Genomic DNA, 20,420 nt, shown 5'->3' with positions numbered 1-20,420 from the left:
TATCTGAGCACTCTATTCGATTCCATTGGTTGATATATCTATCTTTATGCCAATACCATGCTGTTTTGACCACTGTGGCTTCATAATATGCCTTAAAGTCCGGCAGCGTGAGACCTCCAGCTTCATTTTTTTTCCTCAAGATACTTTTAGCAATTCGGGGCACCCTGCCCTTCCAGATAAATTTGCTTATTGGTTTTTCTATTTCTGAAAAATAAGTTGTTGGGATTTTGATTGGTATTGCATTGAATCTGTAAATCAGTTTAGGTAGGATTGACATCTTAACTATATTTAGTCTTCCAATCCATGAACACGGTATGCCCTTCCATCTATTTAGGTCTTCTGTGATTTCTTTTAATAGTTTTTTGTAGTTTTCTTTGTGTAGGTTTTTTGTCTCTTTAGTTAAATTTATTCCTAGGTATTTTATTCTTTTAGTTGCAATTGTAAATGGGATTCGTTTCTTGATTTCCCCCTCAGCTTGTTCATTACTAGTGTATAGAAATGCTACAGATTTTTGAATGTTGATCTTGTAACCTGCTACTTTGCTGTACTCTTTTATTAGCTCTAGTAGTTTTGTTGTGGATTTTTCCGGGTTTTCGACGTATAGTATCATACCGTCTGCAAACAGTGGTAGTTTTACTTCTTCCTTTCCAATTTTGATGCCTTGTATTTCTTTTTCTTGTCTAATTGCTCTGGATAGAACCTCCAACACGATGCTGAATAATAGTGGTGATAATGAACATCCTTGTCTTGTTCCTGATCTTAGGGGTAAAGTTTTCAATTTTTCCCCGTTGAGGATGATATTAGCTGTGGGTTTTTCATATATTCCCTCTATCATTGTAAGGAAGTTCCCTTGTATTCCTATCTTTTCAAATGTTTTCAACAGGAAAGGATGTTGAATCTTGTCAAATGCCTTCTCTGCATCAATTGAGATGATCATGTGAATTTTCTGCTTTGATTTGTTGATATGGTGTATTACATTAATTGATTTTCTTATGTTGAACCATCCTTGCATACCTGGGATGAATCCTACTTGGTCATGATGTATAATTCTTTTAATGTGTTGTTGGATTCGATTTGCTAGAATTTTGTTGAGGATTTTTGCATCTATATTCATTAGAGAGATTGGTCTGTAGTTTTCTTTTTTTGTAATATCTTTGCCTGGTTTTGGTATGAGGGTGATGTTGGCTTCATAGAATGAATTAGGTAGCTTTCCCTCCGCTTTGATTTTTTTGAAGAGTTTGAGGAGAGTTGGTAATAATTCTTTCTGGAATGTTTGATAGAATTCACATGTGAAGCCGTCTGGTCCTGGACTTTTCTTTTTAGGAAGCTTTTGAATGACTGATTCAATTTCTTCACTTGTGATTGGTTTGTTGAAGTCATCTATGTTTTCTTGAGTCAAAGTTGGTTGTTCATGTCTTTCCAGGAACCCGTCCATTTCCTCTAAATTGTTGTATTTATTAGCATAAAGTTGTTCATAATATCCTGTTATTACCTCCTTTATTTCTGTGAGGTCAGTGGTTATGTCTCCTCTTCCATTTCTGATCTTATTTATTTGCATCCTCTCTCTTCTTATTTTTGTCAGTCTTGCTAAGGGCCCATCAATCTTATTGATTTTCTCATAGAACCAACTTCTGGTCTTATTGATTTTCTCTATTGTTTTCGTGTTTTCAATTTCATTTATTTCTGCTCTAATCTTTGTTATTTCTTTCCTTTTGCTTGCTTTGGGGTTAGTTTGGTGTTCTTTCTCCAGTTCTTCCAAGTGGACAGTTAATTCCTGAATTTTTCCCTTTTCTTCTTTTCTGATATAGGCATTTAGGGCAATAAATTTCCCTCTTAGCACTGCCTTTGCTGCGTCCCATAGGTTTTGGTATGTTGTGTTTTCGTTTTCATTCGCCTCGAGGTATTTACTAATTTCTCTTGCAATTTCTTCTTTGACCCACTCATTGTTTAAGAGTGTGTTGTTGAGCCTCCATGTATTTGTGCAGTTTCTGGCACTCAGCCTATTATTGATTTCCAACTTCATTCCTTATGATCCGAGAAAGTGCTATGTATGATTTCAATCTTTTTAAATTTGTTAAGACTTGCTTTGTGACCCAGCATATGGTCTATCTTTGAGAATGATCCATGAGCACTTGAGAAAAAGGTGTATCCTGCTGTTATGCGATGTAATGTCCTATAAATGTCTGTTAAGTCTAGCCCATTTATAGTAACATTCAGATTCTCTATTTCTTTATTGATCCTCTGTCTAGATGTTCTGTCCATTGATGAGAGTGGTGAATTGAAGTCTCCAACTATTATGGTATATGTGTCTATTTCCCCTTTCAGTGTTTGCAGTGTATTCCTCACATATTTTGGGGCATTCTGGTTTGGTGCATAAATATTTATGATTGTTATGTCTTCTTGTTTAATTGTTCCTTTTATTAGTAGATAGTGTCCTTCTTTGTCTCTTTTAGCTTTTTACATTTGAAGTCTAATTTGTTGGATATAGGTATAGCTACTCCTGCTCTTTTCTGGTTGTTATTTGCATGAAATATCTTTTCCCAACCTTTCACTTTCAACCTATGTTTATCTTTGGGTCTAAGATGTGTTTCCTGTAGACAGCATATGGAAGGATCCTGTTTTTTAATCCATCCTGCCAGTCTATGTCTTTTGATTGGGGAATTCAGTCCATTAACATTTAGTGTTATTACTGTTTGGATAATATTTTCCTCTACCATTTTGCCTTTTGTATTATATATATCATATATGATTTTCCTTCTTTCTACACTCTTCTCCATACCTCTCTCTTCTGTCTTTTCGTATCTGACTCTAGTGCTCCCTTTAGTATTTCTTGCAGAGCTGGTCTCTTGGTCACAAATTCTCTCAGTGACTTTTTGTCTGAGAATGTTTTAATTTCTCCCTCATTTTTGAAGGAGAATTTTGCTGGATATAGGAGTCTTGGTTGGCAGTTTTTCTCTTTTAGTAATTTAAATATATCATCCCACTGTCTTCTAGCTTCCATGGTTTCTGCTGAGAAATCTACACATAGTTTTATTGGGTTTCCCTTGTATGTGACAGATTGATTTTCTCTTGCTGCTTTCAAGATCCTCTCTTTCTCTTTGACCTCTGACATTCTAACTAGTAAGTGTCTTGGAGAACGCCTATTTGGGTCTAATCTCTTTGGGGTGCGCTGCACTTCTTGGATCTGTAATTTTAGGTCTTTCAGAAGAGTTGGGAAATTTTCAGTGATAATTTCTTCCATTAGTTTTTCTCCTCCTTTTCCCTTCTCTTCTCCTTCTGGGACACCCACAACACGTATATTTGTGCGCTTCATATTGTCATTCAGTTCCCTGATCCCCTGTTCAAATTTTTCCATTCTTTTCCCTATAGTTTCTTTTTCTTTTTGGAATTCAGATGTTCCATTCTCCAATTCACTAATTCTAGCTTCTGTCTCTTTAAATCTACCATTGTAGGTATCCATTGTTTTTTCCAGCTTTTCTACTTTGTCCTTCACTCCCATAAGTTCTGTGATTTGTTTTTTCAGTTTTTCTATTTCTTCTTTTTGTTCAGCCATGTCTTCTTCATGCCCTCCCTCCATTTATCGATTTGGTTTTTGAAGAGGTTTTCCATTTCTGTTAGTATATTCAGCATTAGTTGTCTCAGCTCTTGTGTCTCATTTGAACTATTGGTTTGTTCCTTTGACTGGGCCATATTTTCAATTTTCTGAGCGTGATCCGTTATCTTCTGCTGGCGTCTGGGCATTTAATCAGATTTCCCTGGGTGTAAGACCCCACAGGTTGAAAGATTTTTCTGTGAAATCTCTGGGCTCTGTTTTTCTTATCCTGCCCAGTAGGTGGCGCTCGTGGCGCCCATCTGTCTGCGGGTCCCACCAGTAAAAGATCTGTGGCTCCTTTACCTTTGGAAAACTCTCACTGTAGGGGGGGTTCGCCAGCCGAAGCGGCTTGGGGGAGTGCTAGTCCGAATCTCCCAACCAGCCCGGGGATCCACGCACGGGGAGGGTCGCCGGCCTCCGCGGCTTGGGGGAACGCCTGTCCAAATTTCCCAGCCGGCCCTGGGCGCCAAGCGTGGCGGAGGGGCACCAGCTGCCGCGGCTTGGGGAAGTGTCTATCCACCATTCCCAGCCGAACCGGGAAGCCACGTGTTTGGAAGGGACCCCGGTTGCCGGTCTCCACGGCTTGGGGGATCTCTGATCCAATTCTCCCAGCTGGTCCGGGGTGCCGTGTGTTGGGGGGCGGGCACCAGCCGCCACTCCTTGAGGGGACCGCCTATCCGATTCTCCCAGCCGGCCCGGGAAGGAGGGAGGGAGGGTCTCCGGCCGCCTGCCGCCCCGGCCCGGGGAAGCCCGCGCTCCTCCTCAATCTCACTGGAGCGGGTTCTCACAGCCAGTCAGCCGTTCCAGAATGGGGTACGCTGTCTTCTTGGTCTCTGTCGTGGCTCTGGGAGCTGTTCTGAATCGTTTCTACTTCTCTAGTAGCTGTTCTGGAGGAGGAACTATCTTCTCCGGAAGTCAATACTAATATCTGTTCCAACTTCCAAATTTGGAGTTGCTCTTCTTGGCCAAATCCCACCTGAAAAAGGAAACTGAAAAATTTCCTATACCTGCGGTCTGACTGTGAAAGTGAAACCATCCGCCCAGCCCCCGGCTTCCAGTGCCGCCCGCGACCGTCTGCACTGGAGAAGCCCGGCCCTAGTTATTTTAACTTTTGTTCCCCCTATTATTTATTTATTTTTTATCCATATTTTTTGCTCATCTGTCCATACCCTAGATAAAAGGAGCTACAGACACAAGTTTTTTATTATCACACAATCACATTGTAAAAGCTATATTATACAGTTACCTTCAGGAGGCAAGGCAACTGGAACACAGTTCAGCAGTTTCCTCTAGCCACTCCAATACACCATAAACTTTTTAAAAAGGGAGTATCTATGTAATGTGTATGATGAACCTCCAGGATAACCTCTCAATTCTGTTTGAAATCTCTCAACCACTAACACTTTATTTTTTCTTATTTCTCTCCTCCCCCTTTTGATCAAGAAGGTTTTCTCAGCACTTAATGCTGGGTCCTATCTCATCCTGGGATTTCTGTCCCATGTTGCCAGGGAGATTTATATCTCTGGGAGTCAGGGTCCATGTGGTGGGGGAGGGCAATGAGTTCACTTGCTGTGTCAGCTTAGAAAGAGAGACCACATATGAGCAACAAAAAAAGGTTCTCTGGGGGTGACTCTTCGGCCTAATTTTAAGTAGGCTTAGACTGTCTTTTTCAGGAAGAAGTTGCATAGGGATGAACCCCAAGATTGAAGACTCAGCTTATTGATTTGGTTGTCCCCACTGCTTACTAGAATATCAGAAATTCTCCAAATGGGGAAGTTGAATATTTCCCCATTTCTCCCCATTTCCCAAGGGGACTTTGCAAATACTTCTTTATTCACTGTCCAGATCACTCTGGAATTTCTTGGGGCATCTGACTAAGTTGGACAAACCAACGAAATCTCATGCCCTATTCAAGATTCCATCTTATGATGTTAATTAAACTGACCATTCAAGTTAAATTAGGAAATGTACTACCCAAAATATGAATTTTCCACCAAATAAATATTTCTTTCTCCCACACAGAAGTTGAGGTTTTAAAATATGGATGATATCATCCTTTTCCCAGTCTTCTGATATACCTTACTCCTATCCAAATCAACTTCATTCATATCTCTACTCAATAAAGACAAATTTTTAATCAATTGTTTCTCTCAACATGTTTCTCTGTCTATATAACTGTCTGAATTCATGGAAGGCAAAAACCATGTATTATTTGTCTTTGCTGCCTCGGGTATAGCAGTACAGCAAGTGCAAGGCAAAAATACGTACCTGTTAGGGATTTGGTGACTAAATATAGTGTTTATTGTGACATTTTCTTAAAGTGTCAGTATAATGAATTTAGATAAGAAGAAAAAAATTAGCTTAAAACCACTAGAAAATATGAAATATACATTTATAGCTTGAGATCCTAAGTCCCTACTTCAAAAATTATTTGATTTCTGCATGTCTATGAAAGGGGCAGACTAGAGCAAGTCTTAAGCTCTAATTGGTAAAGAAGTAGCGACCACTCATGTCAGTCAAGATATGGAAAAGTTTTGTAATCTGGACAATGTTAATATTTGGTCTGTGTTCAGGCATGATTATGAAGTGATTTCTTGTCTTGATTCGTCATGGTCACAGAATGGCCTTGTCTGATGTTCTATGAAATTGTCTGTGTTCATCAGAGAACACCAAGACCTAGCTGTGAGTGCCAGGCCAGTTCCTGGACGTTAGGGGCTGTTTTTATCTTTCTCAACAGATATTACAAAATTGCGCATTATAAAGTTAATGCCATTTAAAAAAAGAAAAAAACAATCATTTGTTCTGTTTCTAAATTGCTAGGTGTCACTATTACTAACTGTTACATATCATCACAATGTTAAAGAATGTTTTTATTCAAAAGTAAAAATTCATTGTCACCTGTAATTGTCTAGAATTTAGTCAATTATTAAATGCCTTCTCTGTGTCTTATCAGTGTGCTTGGTGTAGGAATAGAGATGGCACATTCCTTGTCATTAGGAAGCTTACAAAGACTTACGTCTACTTACTACTTACATCTACTTACATCTAGATACATAGACTACCTCGTTAGGTACACTGAAAACAACACTGTAGGGAGAAAGCAATTTTCTAGAGATTTTTATTTAGTGCAGTTTTCTCTCTCTTGCTGTCTCTCCTTTTCTTTTTTTGCTTTTTTTCTTTTCTGTTGATGTGTTTTTCAGCTTTATATGTGCCAGTTCCAAAGCCTAAATGTATGTGACAAAGAAACAAACAAATACAACTCAACAAAGACTCTTTAAGCTTTAGGTAGTTGCTATTGTATGTCTTTAGGGGTCACAATCTAGGGTGGAAGGATACAGGTGACATATGTAGCTAGCAAATAATATTCTTGGCTCTGCTATCCATTGTAAATGCTGGAGTGCTAAAAATATCATTTAAAGACTTTATTAAAAGGGGTTTACAAAGGTATTTATGCAAATCCTTCCTCTGGCCACCTAATCATCTTAGCCTTTTTCTTTGAATGGTGTCTGATCGTGTCTAATAAATCAGGAAAGGGAAGGCAGTAAACTGGAAGTTAAAATCTATGACAAAAACAAAACAAAGCAAAAACCTGCAGAAGAGGACTTTGTAAAGTAGAACAAGGGAAGAAATCAGAGAAGCCTAATCAAGGAATATGCTGTGAGAGTAATAGTCAGAAGTCAGATCAATGAGAAAAGATTACCTGCATAGCAACTGGTATTATTCATTTGTGGTTATTAGGAAATCATGAAGTTGTGTACTTTCTAGTAAATATAATCAGAAACTTTTGACTATTGTTTTAGTTAACTAGCTGTTAAAACAAATACTATACTGTGGGTTGACTTAACAATAGGAATTTATTGGCTCATAGTTTCAGGGGATAGAAGACTTGCTTCCTTCTGGGATTGGCGTCTTCCAGGTGGCCAGCAGTCTTTGGAGTACTTGGCTTTTCTGTCACATGGCAATGCATATGGTGATAGCTTCTTTCTTTTCCAGTTTCCATTGATTTCTAGTTTCTGGCTACTCCCCATGGCTTCTCCTTCTATGTCCAACTTATTTTGCTTAGAATAACTTCAGCCATGTTGGATTAAAGGCCCATTCTCATTCCGCTTGGGCACACTTTAACTAGGAACATCTTCAAAGGTCTTATTTCCAAAAAAGTTCACACAGGACTAAGGATTAGGACCTGAATATGCCTTTTATTTGGGACATGATTGAATTTCCAACATGATTGAACTGCATAATTATAATGACCTAAAATATCTCAATTTTTATCTTGTGTCTTGCTATTTTCTATTTTTTAATAGGTATATGTGGTTGCAATGAATATTAAAAAGGAAGCAGAGTCAAAACCAAAAAGGACAATTAAAAATACTGATGATGATGATGATGATGATGGCACCATAGATGAACTGCCACCAGATAGTTTAATAATGCTTGTGCAACCTGAACTACCGACACTAAGCCGCCTGTGGTTGGCAGCGTTGAAAGACTATGCACTTTTGACTTTACCAGCTGAATTTGCTAGCCAGCTGCCCCCAGATGGTAAGTATGGCATTCAGAGTTCAAAGTAGTATTTAAGCAAAATGTTCTTTGGAGGAGGCTAGCAACAAACAGTAGCAATAATATAATAATAACATCTTATATTTCCATAAACTTAATCTTTAAATTAACTTTAAAGACATTGTCTCATTTAGAGCATGTTCTCCATATTGAATTTGTGGATTCAAGACATGCAGCATTAGGTTGTTAGCCAGAGGGAAAATGTTGGCACTGTTATTCATAATGTAGCAGGTCATTATGTATGACCATGGTGAAGCGTATTGCTGGGCTAGTCAATGAGTATGTGTTTTCATATCAATTCTTGCTCCACCGATGAATTGTGTTCATACAGTCTATTTGTATATTGTATGTGCATTGGTTTATTTCCCAGTGGAAATTACCATAGAAATTATTAACATTTTTCCTATTTAGAAAATATGTTATTAGTTCCTACTCCAAGAACTCATTCCTCTCCCCATATTTAATGACAGCAGGAGTGGAGATCCCTCTTTGTTTCCTTCCTTCATCCATCATCATAGCAAGGAGAGATGAAAAAGTCCCAGTGTTGATAGTGAAAACAGGAGGTAGGGAAGAACAGCAGAAAAGAAAAAAAGAAAGATAAGACAGAGGTCCCTGGCTGTGTTGGAAAGAGAAGGTAATAATTGTTCAAGTCATTGGCAACTGAAGAGATGGATCCTGTGACAATAGGTTAAGGATATTCAGTGACATCAGTGGCAGAGGAAAGCCTGAAAACTCTCCTATTAGTGAGGAAGAGACAGGCACCTCAGTTTAGCAACAACGGGAAAGGTTAGATTTGGTAGCTTTGAAAAGAAGAGGATATCTTTGGCCAGATTGTTCTTTTGATGTAACAGGTATTTTAAGGTAGTTGTTCATAAATGAGTGAATACTTTTAATGGAAAGTAATGTGGTTGATTTGACTGTTTTGCAGGTGGAGCGTTTTATACTCCTGAGACTATTGATACAGCTAGACTTCACTACCGGAATTCCTGGGCTCCGGTTCTCCATGCTGTGGCTCTTTGGTTAAATAGCACAGGATTTACCTCTTCGGAGTCAACAGAAGCAGCAGCAATATCTGGTTCACAAAAACGTTCCTCATCTCTCATTTTAAACCAGCCATCTGGAGCAACACCTAGTGCTAAATCTTTGCCAGAAATTAACAAAGACAGAATGCATCTGATTTTAGGTAGGTGCACATGTTAATGTATTTCAAGGTGCATCACTTCTGAAAATTCACATCTTTTATTTTAATGCCAACAATTTTGCATAACACTATTCAGAAAAGTAATAGTAAAAGGATTTTTTTAGTGCCTTTCTAAATTTTTGATTGAATTTTTTATCTAAAAATGAAATGATTAAAAACTACTCTTGATGTCAGCCCCACCTTCCCAACCTCTGGGAGGGGCGAGGGTATGGAGTTTGAGTTCAACCATGTGGACATTGATTCCACTAACCATGCCTATGTAATGAGACCCCGTATAAACTCTGGACACTCAACGCTTGGATGAGCTTCCATGACTGTGAAGATGCATTGCTGTGCCAGGAGGTGAGCATTTTGACTCTACAAAGAGAGGACAATAAAGCTTGCATCTGAGATGTCCCCTTCTTACCCTATGCATATTTTCTTCTGATTGATTCTATAATCGTCTTGACAACCATGAAGTTTCTCACTCTCACCTGCCTTGTGGCTATTGGCCTTTGCAGGCCTAAACTTCCTCTTTGACACCCAGAACTTATTCAAAATGAACTAGACAGGACTGAGGAAATTCTCAAAGAGCAAAAATTTCTCAGGTTTACTCTGTCTACACAGAATTGAAAGGATTACATCAATGACCTGAACAGAAGAAAACTTCTGAGAGAAAAAGATAGCGATGAACTCACAGATCCCAGGAAAGAACTGAGGAACATGTCATGGCACATGCTGAGTTAGAGAGAATCTAGCAGCAATTCATCAACTTTGGAAGTTGCTCCCAATAACACCAAGAAGCGCATACCATTGGAAGAGTTTCTTAGAGTACAAATATAATGAGCTGGAACCTGACATTACCCAGAAGGAAATGCTCTACCATCTGTATCTGGAGAAACAGGCCCATTTCTATCGTGAGCCTTTCCAGCAATTCTGCCTGCTCAATACCTGTCCCTTTGCTGCTTCATATTCTCCTCCATAATTATACCATGCATTGCTCTCCCATTCTACAGCATCCCTAAACCCATTGCCTTTGAGAACATTGAAAAAACTGACACTTATCAGACTTGTGAAAAATTAAGTGAATTCCTGTGAACTGTATAGTTATGGCCCTTAGTGTGACTTCAGATTGTATGTTCTTAATTTCTTCTCTATTTAGCATATAAACTATCCTTTCAAAAGGCTTCTGCTGTTCTAGAATACAAAATTCCCAAATTGAGGGTGCTACAGTTTGGTGGTGCTGCTGGAATGCCATATACCAGAAATGGATTGGCTTTTACAAAGGGTATTTATTAGCTTCAAATTTTATTGTTCTAAGGCCATGAAAATGTCCAAATTAAGGCATCAGCAAGAGGATATTTTTTACTCAAGAAAGGCTGAGTGCGTCCAGTGGTTCTCTGTCATATGGGAAGGCACATGGTGATATCTGCTGGCCCTTCTCTCCCAGCTTCTGGTTTCAAATGGCTCTCAGCTTCTCAGTTCTCTCAGCTTCTGGTCCCTCCTGGGGCATTTTCCTTCTGAATCTCCAAATGTCTGTGTCCTCTCCAAAAAGTCCTCTTAAAAGACTTCAAAAGTAGATTAAGGGCGGGCCACGGTGGCTCAGCAGGCAGGAATGCTTGCCTGCGATGCCAGAGGACCCAGGTTCGATTCCCAGTGCCTGCCCATGTGAAAAAAAAAAAAAAGAAAGTGGATTAAGACCCAACTTTAACAGGCAGAATCACATCTCCATGGGAACAACCTCATCAAAGTCCCACCCAACAAAAAGTCTGACCCCACAAGATTGGATTAAAAGAACATGGCTATTCTAGGGTACATAACAATTTCATGCCAGCACAGAGGGCAATTTTTCTTAAGTTCTATATTCTATATTAGATTAATGTCCTTTTCTTCAGCTAAGTTTTTCTTGTTTATTGTATGTAAATTCCAGTTGTGTTATGGCAGTATGGAGGCCACCTAATCCAAGGATAGTAAAGTCATTACTAAATTTCTGTGATTGAAATTCTCTTTAAAAGCCTTCTGTTAGTTGCTTTTTCTGTTTGTGCCATCATTTCAAATACTTGTGTGCAGTAATTGAGTTTTGTCTTTTTAATAAATTACATTTTAGGGCACCCACGCAAAACTACTTTTAAAAATTTTAACTGTCATATTCAGACACCACGAAATATTGAATAATTTTCAAGAAAATATGCTAAACTTGTTTTGTTTTTTCAATAATGGGTTCTCTTTTTTATTTGACATTTAGCAGATTGTTTAAAGAGGAAAAAATAAAATGGAAACAATGCAAATTTGAATAAATCATAATTTATAATTTCTTTATAGATGCTCTTTTAACATTTAAGAATTTATATATTCTAATAAAGCCCTTAGTGATCTTATGTTTTCTTATGGAAAAAAACACAGTTAGTAAGGTGTGATATAAGAATTCACCAGTAGATCTCATAAATGAAAGAATTCCAAAGCAATGACCTTACCCTTATGCCAGTTAAGAGCAGTTGCAATCCCTTAGTATCCATTGTGCCTCTATAACTTGCCATTTAAGAAACGTTGTATGCATGAAAAATTGTTTGGCAGCCATTTAATCAGAAATTGTTTTATAATTTTCATAAATTTATCCTTAGTGTATTTTTTTAAATGTCCTAGAAATAAAAGCCTGAATATCTTCATAAATATTTGGGTGACTTAGGCCCTGCCGTCCCACAATTTATTAACTTCATTGCAAAGCTATAATCTGCATTGATTTTGAAATGTTGTGAACATTAAGGCATTAGTAAAAATATATTAATCTGTAAGAAAAATATATGGTGTCAAAGCAACATGAGGCATTTTCTGTTGACAGACCCTGTCTTTATTTTGTGCGTTGCAGGTGTGAGCATACAGTTTCTTTGTTCACCTAGACCCGAGGAGCCTATTGAACATGTCACAGCATGTTTACAGGCCTTACATACCTTACTAGATTCTCCTTATGCCCGAATCCATATTGCAGAAGATCAGGTACAGTATTTTTCTATATTAATTAACTTTATGTTGTTTTTTGTTGTTGTTGTTTTTAATTAATTAATTTATTTTTTTAAATATCAAAAAACACCAAGCAAATGCAAACATTCCTATTTCGATCATTCTGTTCTACTTATATAATCAGTAATTCACAATATCATCACATAGTTGCATATTCATCATCATGATCATTTCTTGGAACATTTGCATCCATTCAGAAAAAGAAATAAAAACAGAAAAAAAAATGTATATATACCATACCCCTTACCCCTCCCTCTCATTGAGCACTAGCATTTCAAACTAAATTTATTTTAACATTTGTTCCCCCTATTATTTATTTTTATTCCATATGTTCTACTCGTCTGTTGACAAGGTAGATAAAAGGAGCATCAGACACCAGGTTTTCACAATCACACAGTCACATTGTGAAAGCTATGTCATTATGCAATCATCTTATACAAGAAACATGGCTACTGGAACACAGCTGTACATTTTCAGGCAGTTCCCTCCAGCCTCTCCATTACATCTCGGATAACAAGGTGATATCTATTTAATGTGTAAGAATAACCTCCAGGATAACCTCTCAACTCTGTTTGGAATCTCTTAGCCATTGACACTTTATTTTGTCTCATTTCTCTCTTCCCCCTTTTGGTTAAGAAGGTTTTCTCAATCCCTTGATGCTGAGTCTCGTCTCATTCTAGGGGTTTTCTCAATCCCTTGATGCTGAGTCTCAGCTCATTCTAGGATTTCTCTTCCATGTTGCCAGGAAGGTCCACACCCCTGGGAGTCATGTCCCACGTAGACAGGGAAAGGGTGGTGAGTTTGCTTGTTGTGTTGGCTGGAGAGAGAGGCCACATCTGAGTAAGAAAAGAGGTTCTCTTGGGGGTGATTCTTAGGCCTAATTTTAAGTGGGCTTGACCAATCCTTTGTGGGGTTAAGTTTCATATGCACAAACCCCAAGACTGGGGGCTCAGCCTATAGCTTTGGTTGTCCACACTACTTGTGAGGGTATAAAGAATTCAACTTGAGGAAATTGAATTTTCCCCTGTTCTCACCATTCCCCTAAGGGGACTTCGCAAATACTTTTTTATTCACTGTTCAAATCACTCTGGGATTTATTGGGGCATCACTCTGGACAAACCAACAGAATCTCATGTCCTGTTCAAGGTTCCATGTACTTATGGTGTTCGATTAAACTGTCTACATCAATTAGATTAGGAAATCCACTAGTCAAAATAGAAATTTTGTACCAAATAAACATTTTTTGCTTTAGTCTCACACATAAGTTGAAATGTATGTTGTTTTTTAATCAGATTTATCTTAAGATAATTTTATCACATATAAAATGTTGTGTATTTGGGATTTTGGCTTCATCTAAGGCCCTATACTGAATGTTGGATAATCAGACAGAGCTTTACTAGAGATAGTCACCATACCTCCTTTGATTTATTCATCAGTACTCAAGTAAAAATAAAAATATAAGGAATACCTTCAGTCCCAGTTAGTGATTCTTCTAATAATAGCTAATAAAATAAATTATGCCATTTTTAATGTTTGATAATATTTTATCTCTTATTTACTAAAAAGTTTTTACATTGATTCAAGTACTTATTTTAAAAGTTCAATGAATTACTTTTCTTACTTCTACATGTAATGTTTAGGAGCCTTTGTGTTGCAGAACCAAGCTACTACTGAATTTGTCATTCCTCTTAATTTAGAAATTCTTTAATTTTCATAATAATTGTCTTTTTTGATACCATCTCTACCACATGTTATCACTTGGGATAATTTTCCATTAAAAAAAGAATCAGAAAACAAAGTTACTCTTATTTTATCAAAATTGGTTTTACACATACGCTGACCAGAAAAAATTTTAAAAAATAATAATAATGCTATGCAATTACAAGATTCGTTCACTGATTGACTCTTGCACCAAAGTCTTGTAGTTTGAAGCCGTGAGTCAGGTAAATTACTAATTAGTGTAAAACTTTTCACGGTTGTTTTCAGATAATCAAGCCTATAAAATTAAAGCTGTGAATGAAGAGGGACTATTATATTTAAATTCAGTGATTCTGGTTTTAACATAATATCTTATATGCTTGCCTGTTTTATGGATTTAGTAATGTTTTATTTATTCACGCATTGCTTTACCATAGGATAAATGTTGGAGTCCTATAATTTTACACTCACTCATAAATTGTATTCATTCACCCAGTTTTTATTCCATGCCTGTTCTGCATAACACACAGTTTGAGGCTGCTTCTGGAGTAGGAGATAAGTACAGTATGATGTGTTATGTCAGGTAATTGTAAGGATATAATGGAAATAGAGAGTTTGAACACCAAAATTATCATAGAAATGTAAAAAAAAAAATGTGGCATGCCTTTTAAAGGAGATAATGGAATCAAATGTTTAAAGCAGAATTAGTGAGGCAACTCATGAAGGGAAGGATTTTCCTTCCAGGAAGAACAACAGATAGTAAGACTGTGAGGCATGAGAGAACATGACAAGTTCACAGGCCCTGCAGTCATGTACGATGGCTGAGGCAAGTAGAAAGTATAGGGGTTGTTAGAAGATGTGACTGGACAGCAGAGTAAAGGCCCAATCATGAAGATGTCTTTATGGCCTGTTAAGGAGTCTGAACCCTGTCCTGAAAGTGATAATCATTGAAAGTGTTTAAATAGAGAAATGACATGATTTACTTTGTATTTCATAATGAGTACCTTATTAACCTTGTAGAAGTTGTGCATAAGGCAAGAGAAGGCAAGAAGACAGTCAGAAAGCCTAGCTGTGAGGCTCTTTTCATAATTCAGGAGAAATAATGAGTACACGAGCCTAGAAAAACTGAATAAAAGAAGAAAAAAGAGCCAAGAATGAAACCTTGGGAAGAAATAGCATTTAAAGATTGAGAAGAGGAAGAGTAATCAAACAGTAGAGACTGTAAGAGAGGCAGGAGGAGAACCAAAAGAGAATAGGATTATATAAAATAAGGGTGGAGGGTATAAGAGTAGTTCTAGCTTGCCATGAGGGAGACCAAGGTTTGAGTCCCAGTCCATGGACTTACCAAAAAACCAACAAACAAAGCGAACAAGCAAACAAAAATTCCACAAATGGCGCTGCAATAATGGAATACTCACATGGAAAAATAATGAAATGTGTCCCCGTCATACAGCATACAAAAAAAAACAGACAAAGAAGAACTTTCAAGAAGGATAAAACAACAGTGTTCAAAAGAAACAGAGAAATTCAATAAAAAGGACAGAATAAATAAGTCTAGAGGAAGTTACTGGCAATCTAAGGGAGAGCATTTTTATAGTGGGTAGAAGCCTGACTATAGGAGATCAAGAAGTGAATGAGAGGGTTACTGAAGTAGAAGCTTCTGGGCTGGGAGAAGGTATAAAGAGGAGAACCTGGTTAAATAGAGGGATCTCGAAAGCTTTTGGGGGGAAAAACTTGAGTGTTTTCCTTTTCTGAGGAGAGGAAACCTAAATGGAAAGATGGGTTTGAAGACATATGAGATATCATTGAGGTCCTTGAAGAATCACTGGGATGTCGAGTAGTATGGAATATAATTTGAGCAGTGAATAAGAAGTATTTGCAAAGTCCCCTTGGGGGGACTGGGGAGAAAAGAGGAAATATTCAGCTTCCCCATCTGGAGAATTTCTGATAAGCTTATAAGCATTGGGTGAATGAAATAAATAGGCTGAGCCCTCAATCTTGGGGTTCACCCCTATGAAACTTATTCCTGCAAAGGATAGGCTAAACCTACTTAAAATTAGGCTTTTAAAATTAGGCTAAGCTAAGAGTTACCCCAGAGAACCTCTTTTGTTGCTCAGATGTGGCCTCTCTCTCTAAACTAACTTGGCAGGTGAACTCACTGTTCTCCCCCTACGTTGGACATGACTCCCAGGGGTGTAAATCTCCCTGGCAATGTAGACAGAATTCTCAGGATGAGCTGGGACCCAGCTCAAGGAATTGAGAAAGTCTTCTGACCAAAAGGGGGAAGAGAGAAATGAGACAAAATAAAGTCTCAGTGGCTGAGATTCAGAGTTGAGAGGTTATCCTAGGGATTATTCCTATGCATTGTATAGATATCCCTTTTTTGTTTATAGTGTATTGAGTGGCTGGAGGGAAGTACCTGAAACTGGTGAATTGTGTTCCACTAGCTCGATTCTTGAAGACGACTGCGTAACTATATAGCTTTTACAGTGGAGAGAGTGTGATTATGAAAACCTTGTATCTAGTGCTCCTTTTATCCAGGGTATGGACAGATGAGTAAAAAAAATATGGATAAAAAATAAATAAATACTTTGAAAACTATTGCTTTTTTATTTATTTGCTTTGTATATATGTTATACTATACAATAAAAAAGTTTAAAAATAATAAATAAAAATGATAACGGGGATAAGGAATAAAATAAATTGAGTAGATTGAAATACTAGTGGTCAGTGAGAGAGAGGGATAAAGGCTATGGTGTGTATGAGTTCTTTCTTTTTTTATTTCTGTTTTCTGGAGTGGTGCAAATGTTCTAAAAAATGACCAGGGTGATGAATACACAGCTGTGTGATGTTATTGTGGACCACTGATTGTACACCATGTGTGGAATGTACGTGTATGAAGATGTGTCAATAAAAATACTTTTAAAAATGATCACATAAGAAAATAATTCTGTAGTATATGAAAGAGATCATAATTCCATTTCCTCATACAAAATTTCCATTGAAGATAGTATTTCCAAATTTGGTCAATAAAGTTTAATATTTAAGGTTAAAAAAAGATAAGATGAGATAGGGATCACACGAGGAAAGATTAATCAACCTCAGATAAGAGGCTGGGCACCTCTGAGCTTAAGGAAGGAGGTAAAGGTGGCTTTGCTTGCTTTTAAGCTACCCCCCATCCCCACTTTGAAATCTGAGAAAGGTTCATTGGGTGGGTTTAATGTGGAAGATGGCTGAGTAAGAAGCTTATAGTGGGTGCTGAGGGACCTAAAAATGCCTGGAATCTTTGATAGACAACGCTTGGGTATGCAACTTAGGTCAGAAATCATAAATTTGTATTGACACTGGGCTCTAGCAAGTAGAGGAAAGGAATAGGGAGTGTTCATTTTTAAATATAAGAGAAGTTACTTAAATATGAAAATAATAGATAAAGCCATTTGTTGCTTGAAAATATGCTGGAATAAAATGGGATCATGTCTCGCTGATTATATGTATTGTTATAATGTTCTTATTTGTTACATAGTCCTGTATATTCATTTTAGCTACCAAATTTCTTTTTTTATGTTTATTTTCTCAGGTTGCAATAATATAGATTTGTCCTTTGAAATTAAAATTAATTAAACTTATCCATATTAATTTATAATAGCTGATTGGTGTTGAGTTGTTGAGTGTTTTGCACCGCCTCCTACTGACCTGGAATCCACCATCTATCCAACTGCTGGTTACTGGAGTTGTACAACAGATAGTAAGAGCTGCTCAGGATTATTTGCAAGAAAAAAGAAACACTTTAAGTAAGCACTAGAAATTACACTAACTTTGAAGAAGATCCGATTGAACTGTAATCTTCAAAAATGTTAATGCTAGGAAATTTTTAATAAAAAAGTAAGCATACATTCAGAAGAATTTATATTGATTTCTCTGTTATTAGAATAAACCAAGTAAAATTGCTAATAGTTGATTATGTTTCACCTTCAGAAGTGTCAATTTTTTTATTGTCCAACCAATATATGTTTTGTTCCTATTATGTGTAAGTATGCATAGATATCAAATTACCAAGTAGAGAAATTAACTCTTCACTAGCTATAAAGAGAGTTTAATACACAGAATTCTAGTGACACTAAGAATTATACTAAGGAAAACATGTGACAGTAAGATATTTACTTGTAAATCCTTCTGAAAGAATTTTTCAATACGTACTGTATTGTTTTGTTTACCATTTATTTTTTTTTGCTGTGAATTTCACCAAATTTTCTTTTGCCCAAGATGAAGACGATATGGAGGAAGAGTCCTGTCCTGTATTAGGAGAAGGAGGTGACAGCGGTGGCCTTATTCCTGGGAAATCTCTTGTGTTTGCCACGATGGAGCTTTTGATGTTTATTTTAGTACGACATATGCCACATCTCAGTACCAAGATGTCAGACTCTCCGAGTCACATAGCTGCCAAAACTCGACTCTCAGAAGAGAGCGCCCGTTTGGTTGCAGCCACAGTCACCATCCTCTCTGACCTACCATCCCTTTGTTCACCTGCTGGTACAGTATTGATCAGTACATGGAAATGCATTCTATTACAGTAGACAAAAATGAGTTTGCCTTCATTTTTTTTTTTTCCTTTGATTTTAAGAACACTTATGTTTTACTTTCTTCTTAAGCCTCAAATCTGGAAAGAGTTGATTTTTTAAAGGGTTTGTTTGTCTTCAGGACCTTATAAGATTGAAGATTTAAAAAGTAAAAAACCTAGGTTGTTCTTTTCAGCTGTATTTCAAATAAACTTGAACCAAAACAGCTCAAGACATTGAATGTTAACAGATAAACAAAAGGTGGAATCATTAAACCTTTGTTTTCTGATCTGGTTGCTATTCTTGATCAATATCGACAAACTAAAGAATGTCGGAGGAGACTGACAACCAACTGTAAGGACTCCTAAATATATGGTTTGGGATGGAAAAGAACAGCTGTTTGCAGATATTGAACTATTGGATAGAAAAGTCTACTTTTCCTCTGTTTTATATAGAAAGTAGAACTAGTATCAATGGATAAGTAGGTAAATTTCACCTTAACACAAGAAAGACCTTTGTAGCTCTTAGTATTAAAATACTGTGAAGATAGTGAATTCTCCCTCATTCCACTTTTGCACCTTTGTAGGCAGCAGCTGCAGTGACTGCGTATAAGTGGTGAAAGGATCCCTTCATTAAATGGGAAGCTGAATTTGATGACCTTAAAGCCATTTCAGCTGTGAATTCTAGGATTCTTTGATTTCTTCTTTGTTTGCACCAATACTGTTTTCATTTTCCTGGCTCTGCTAGACTGATTTTAATATACTGATGATTGATTACACGTTTTAGAATTGCTATAAGCTTCACCAGATCACTCAGATACTTCTTAAAGTATATGGTAATGTTTTCCTATCTTCCCTTATTATTTTATTTTGAAGGGCATAAGATATTAAATAAGTAAAATATTAGAACTAATAAAAACAAGGTTAGTTGGAAAAAGGAAGAAAATTCTAATCCTGTCTTCAGAATAAGTTGTCCCTTATTTTCTTTTTCGAACACTTAATTATAGTAACAATTTGTAAATGCAGTAAGTGAAAACATAGAAGAGAAATAATATTAAACTACAATAAATTCCAAAAATATATAAGCAATTGAAACAACTCCAGTATGGGAACTGACATTGTTTTGAGGTAATCTAATTTGTTTTTATTTCAGGATGCATGACAATCCTGCCAACAATTCTGTTTTTAATTGCAAGAATATTGAAAGACACAGCTATAAAGTCTGCAGATAATCAGGTTCCTCCACCAGTCAGTGCAGCTCTTCAAGGGATTAAAAGTATCGTGACACTTTCAATGGCCAAAACTGAGGAAACTCAAAAACAATGGACAGCTTTAATTCGTAGCACTCTCGCATGCATCCTAGAATATTCTCAGCCAGGTAACCTAGTCATATCTTAAAAATTGTTAGTCTATTGGAATGTCTGTTCCTTAATTAATAATTGAGAAAGATTGCTAGAAAATAATAACATTGACTCAACACAGATAAGTGTTTAGTCTTATCTTTCAGATGTGAATTTCACTGCCCCTTTCTGGATTGTTGAATCTGAATGCCCTTATATTTAGCACTTAGGTTTCTTGGGGTTTTTCAAAAGTTAAAAAAAAAACAAAACAGAAAATAAATGCAGGATTAATTCTTGTTGATATTGATGTTTGCTTGAAGTTGGGTTTTTCAATAAAAGCAATCGAAGAGAAAATTGAAGTACCTCTCATCACCTCATGGTATACTCAATTAGAGCCATAGTCTTGATTTTAATGTTTCCTTCCAGAAATTATACTCTCTCTATATTAATAAATGTACTTCTATATTAATAATGTGT

The 20,420-nt window shown here is 36.9% G+C and overlaps 1 protein-coding gene across 4 annotated transcripts in view; it reads left to right on the top strand.

Moving 5' to 3' along the window:
- Nucleotides 1-20,420, top strand: part of HEATR5B (HEAT repeat containing 5B) — a 208,395-nt gene that overhangs the window by 123,428 nt on the left and 64,547 nt on the right. For all 4 annotated transcript variants that reach the window (XR_013164177.1, XM_077133986.1, XM_077133984.1 and 1 more), the window contains exons 28-33: nucleotides 7,897-8,134; nucleotides 9,081-9,335; nucleotides 12,199-12,326; nucleotides 17,695-17,839; nucleotides 18,312-18,578; nucleotides 19,757-19,981. Coding sequence is in view for 3 of the 4 variants with exons in the window: in XM_077133986.1 (XP_076990101.1) it covers nucleotides 7,897-8,134; nucleotides 9,081-9,335; nucleotides 12,199-12,326; nucleotides 17,695-17,839; nucleotides 18,312-18,578; nucleotides 19,757-19,981 (1,258 nt within the window). In the remaining variant the exon portion in view is untranslated. The remainder of the gene's footprint in view (nucleotides 1-7,896; nucleotides 8,135-9,080; nucleotides 9,336-12,198; nucleotides 12,327-17,694; nucleotides 17,840-18,311; nucleotides 18,579-19,756; nucleotides 19,982-20,420) is intronic.

The sequence above is a fragment of the Tamandua tetradactyla genome, chromosome 17 (genome assembly GCF_023851605.1).
Source record: "Tamandua tetradactyla isolate mTamTet1 chromosome 17, mTamTet1.pri, whole genome shotgun sequence".
Lineage (NCBI taxonomy): Eukaryota > Metazoa > Chordata > Mammalia > Pilosa > Myrmecophagidae > Tamandua > Tamandua tetradactyla.
Note: the sequence above shows the minus strand (reverse complement) of the source record. Positions and strands in the feature narration are given on the sequence as shown.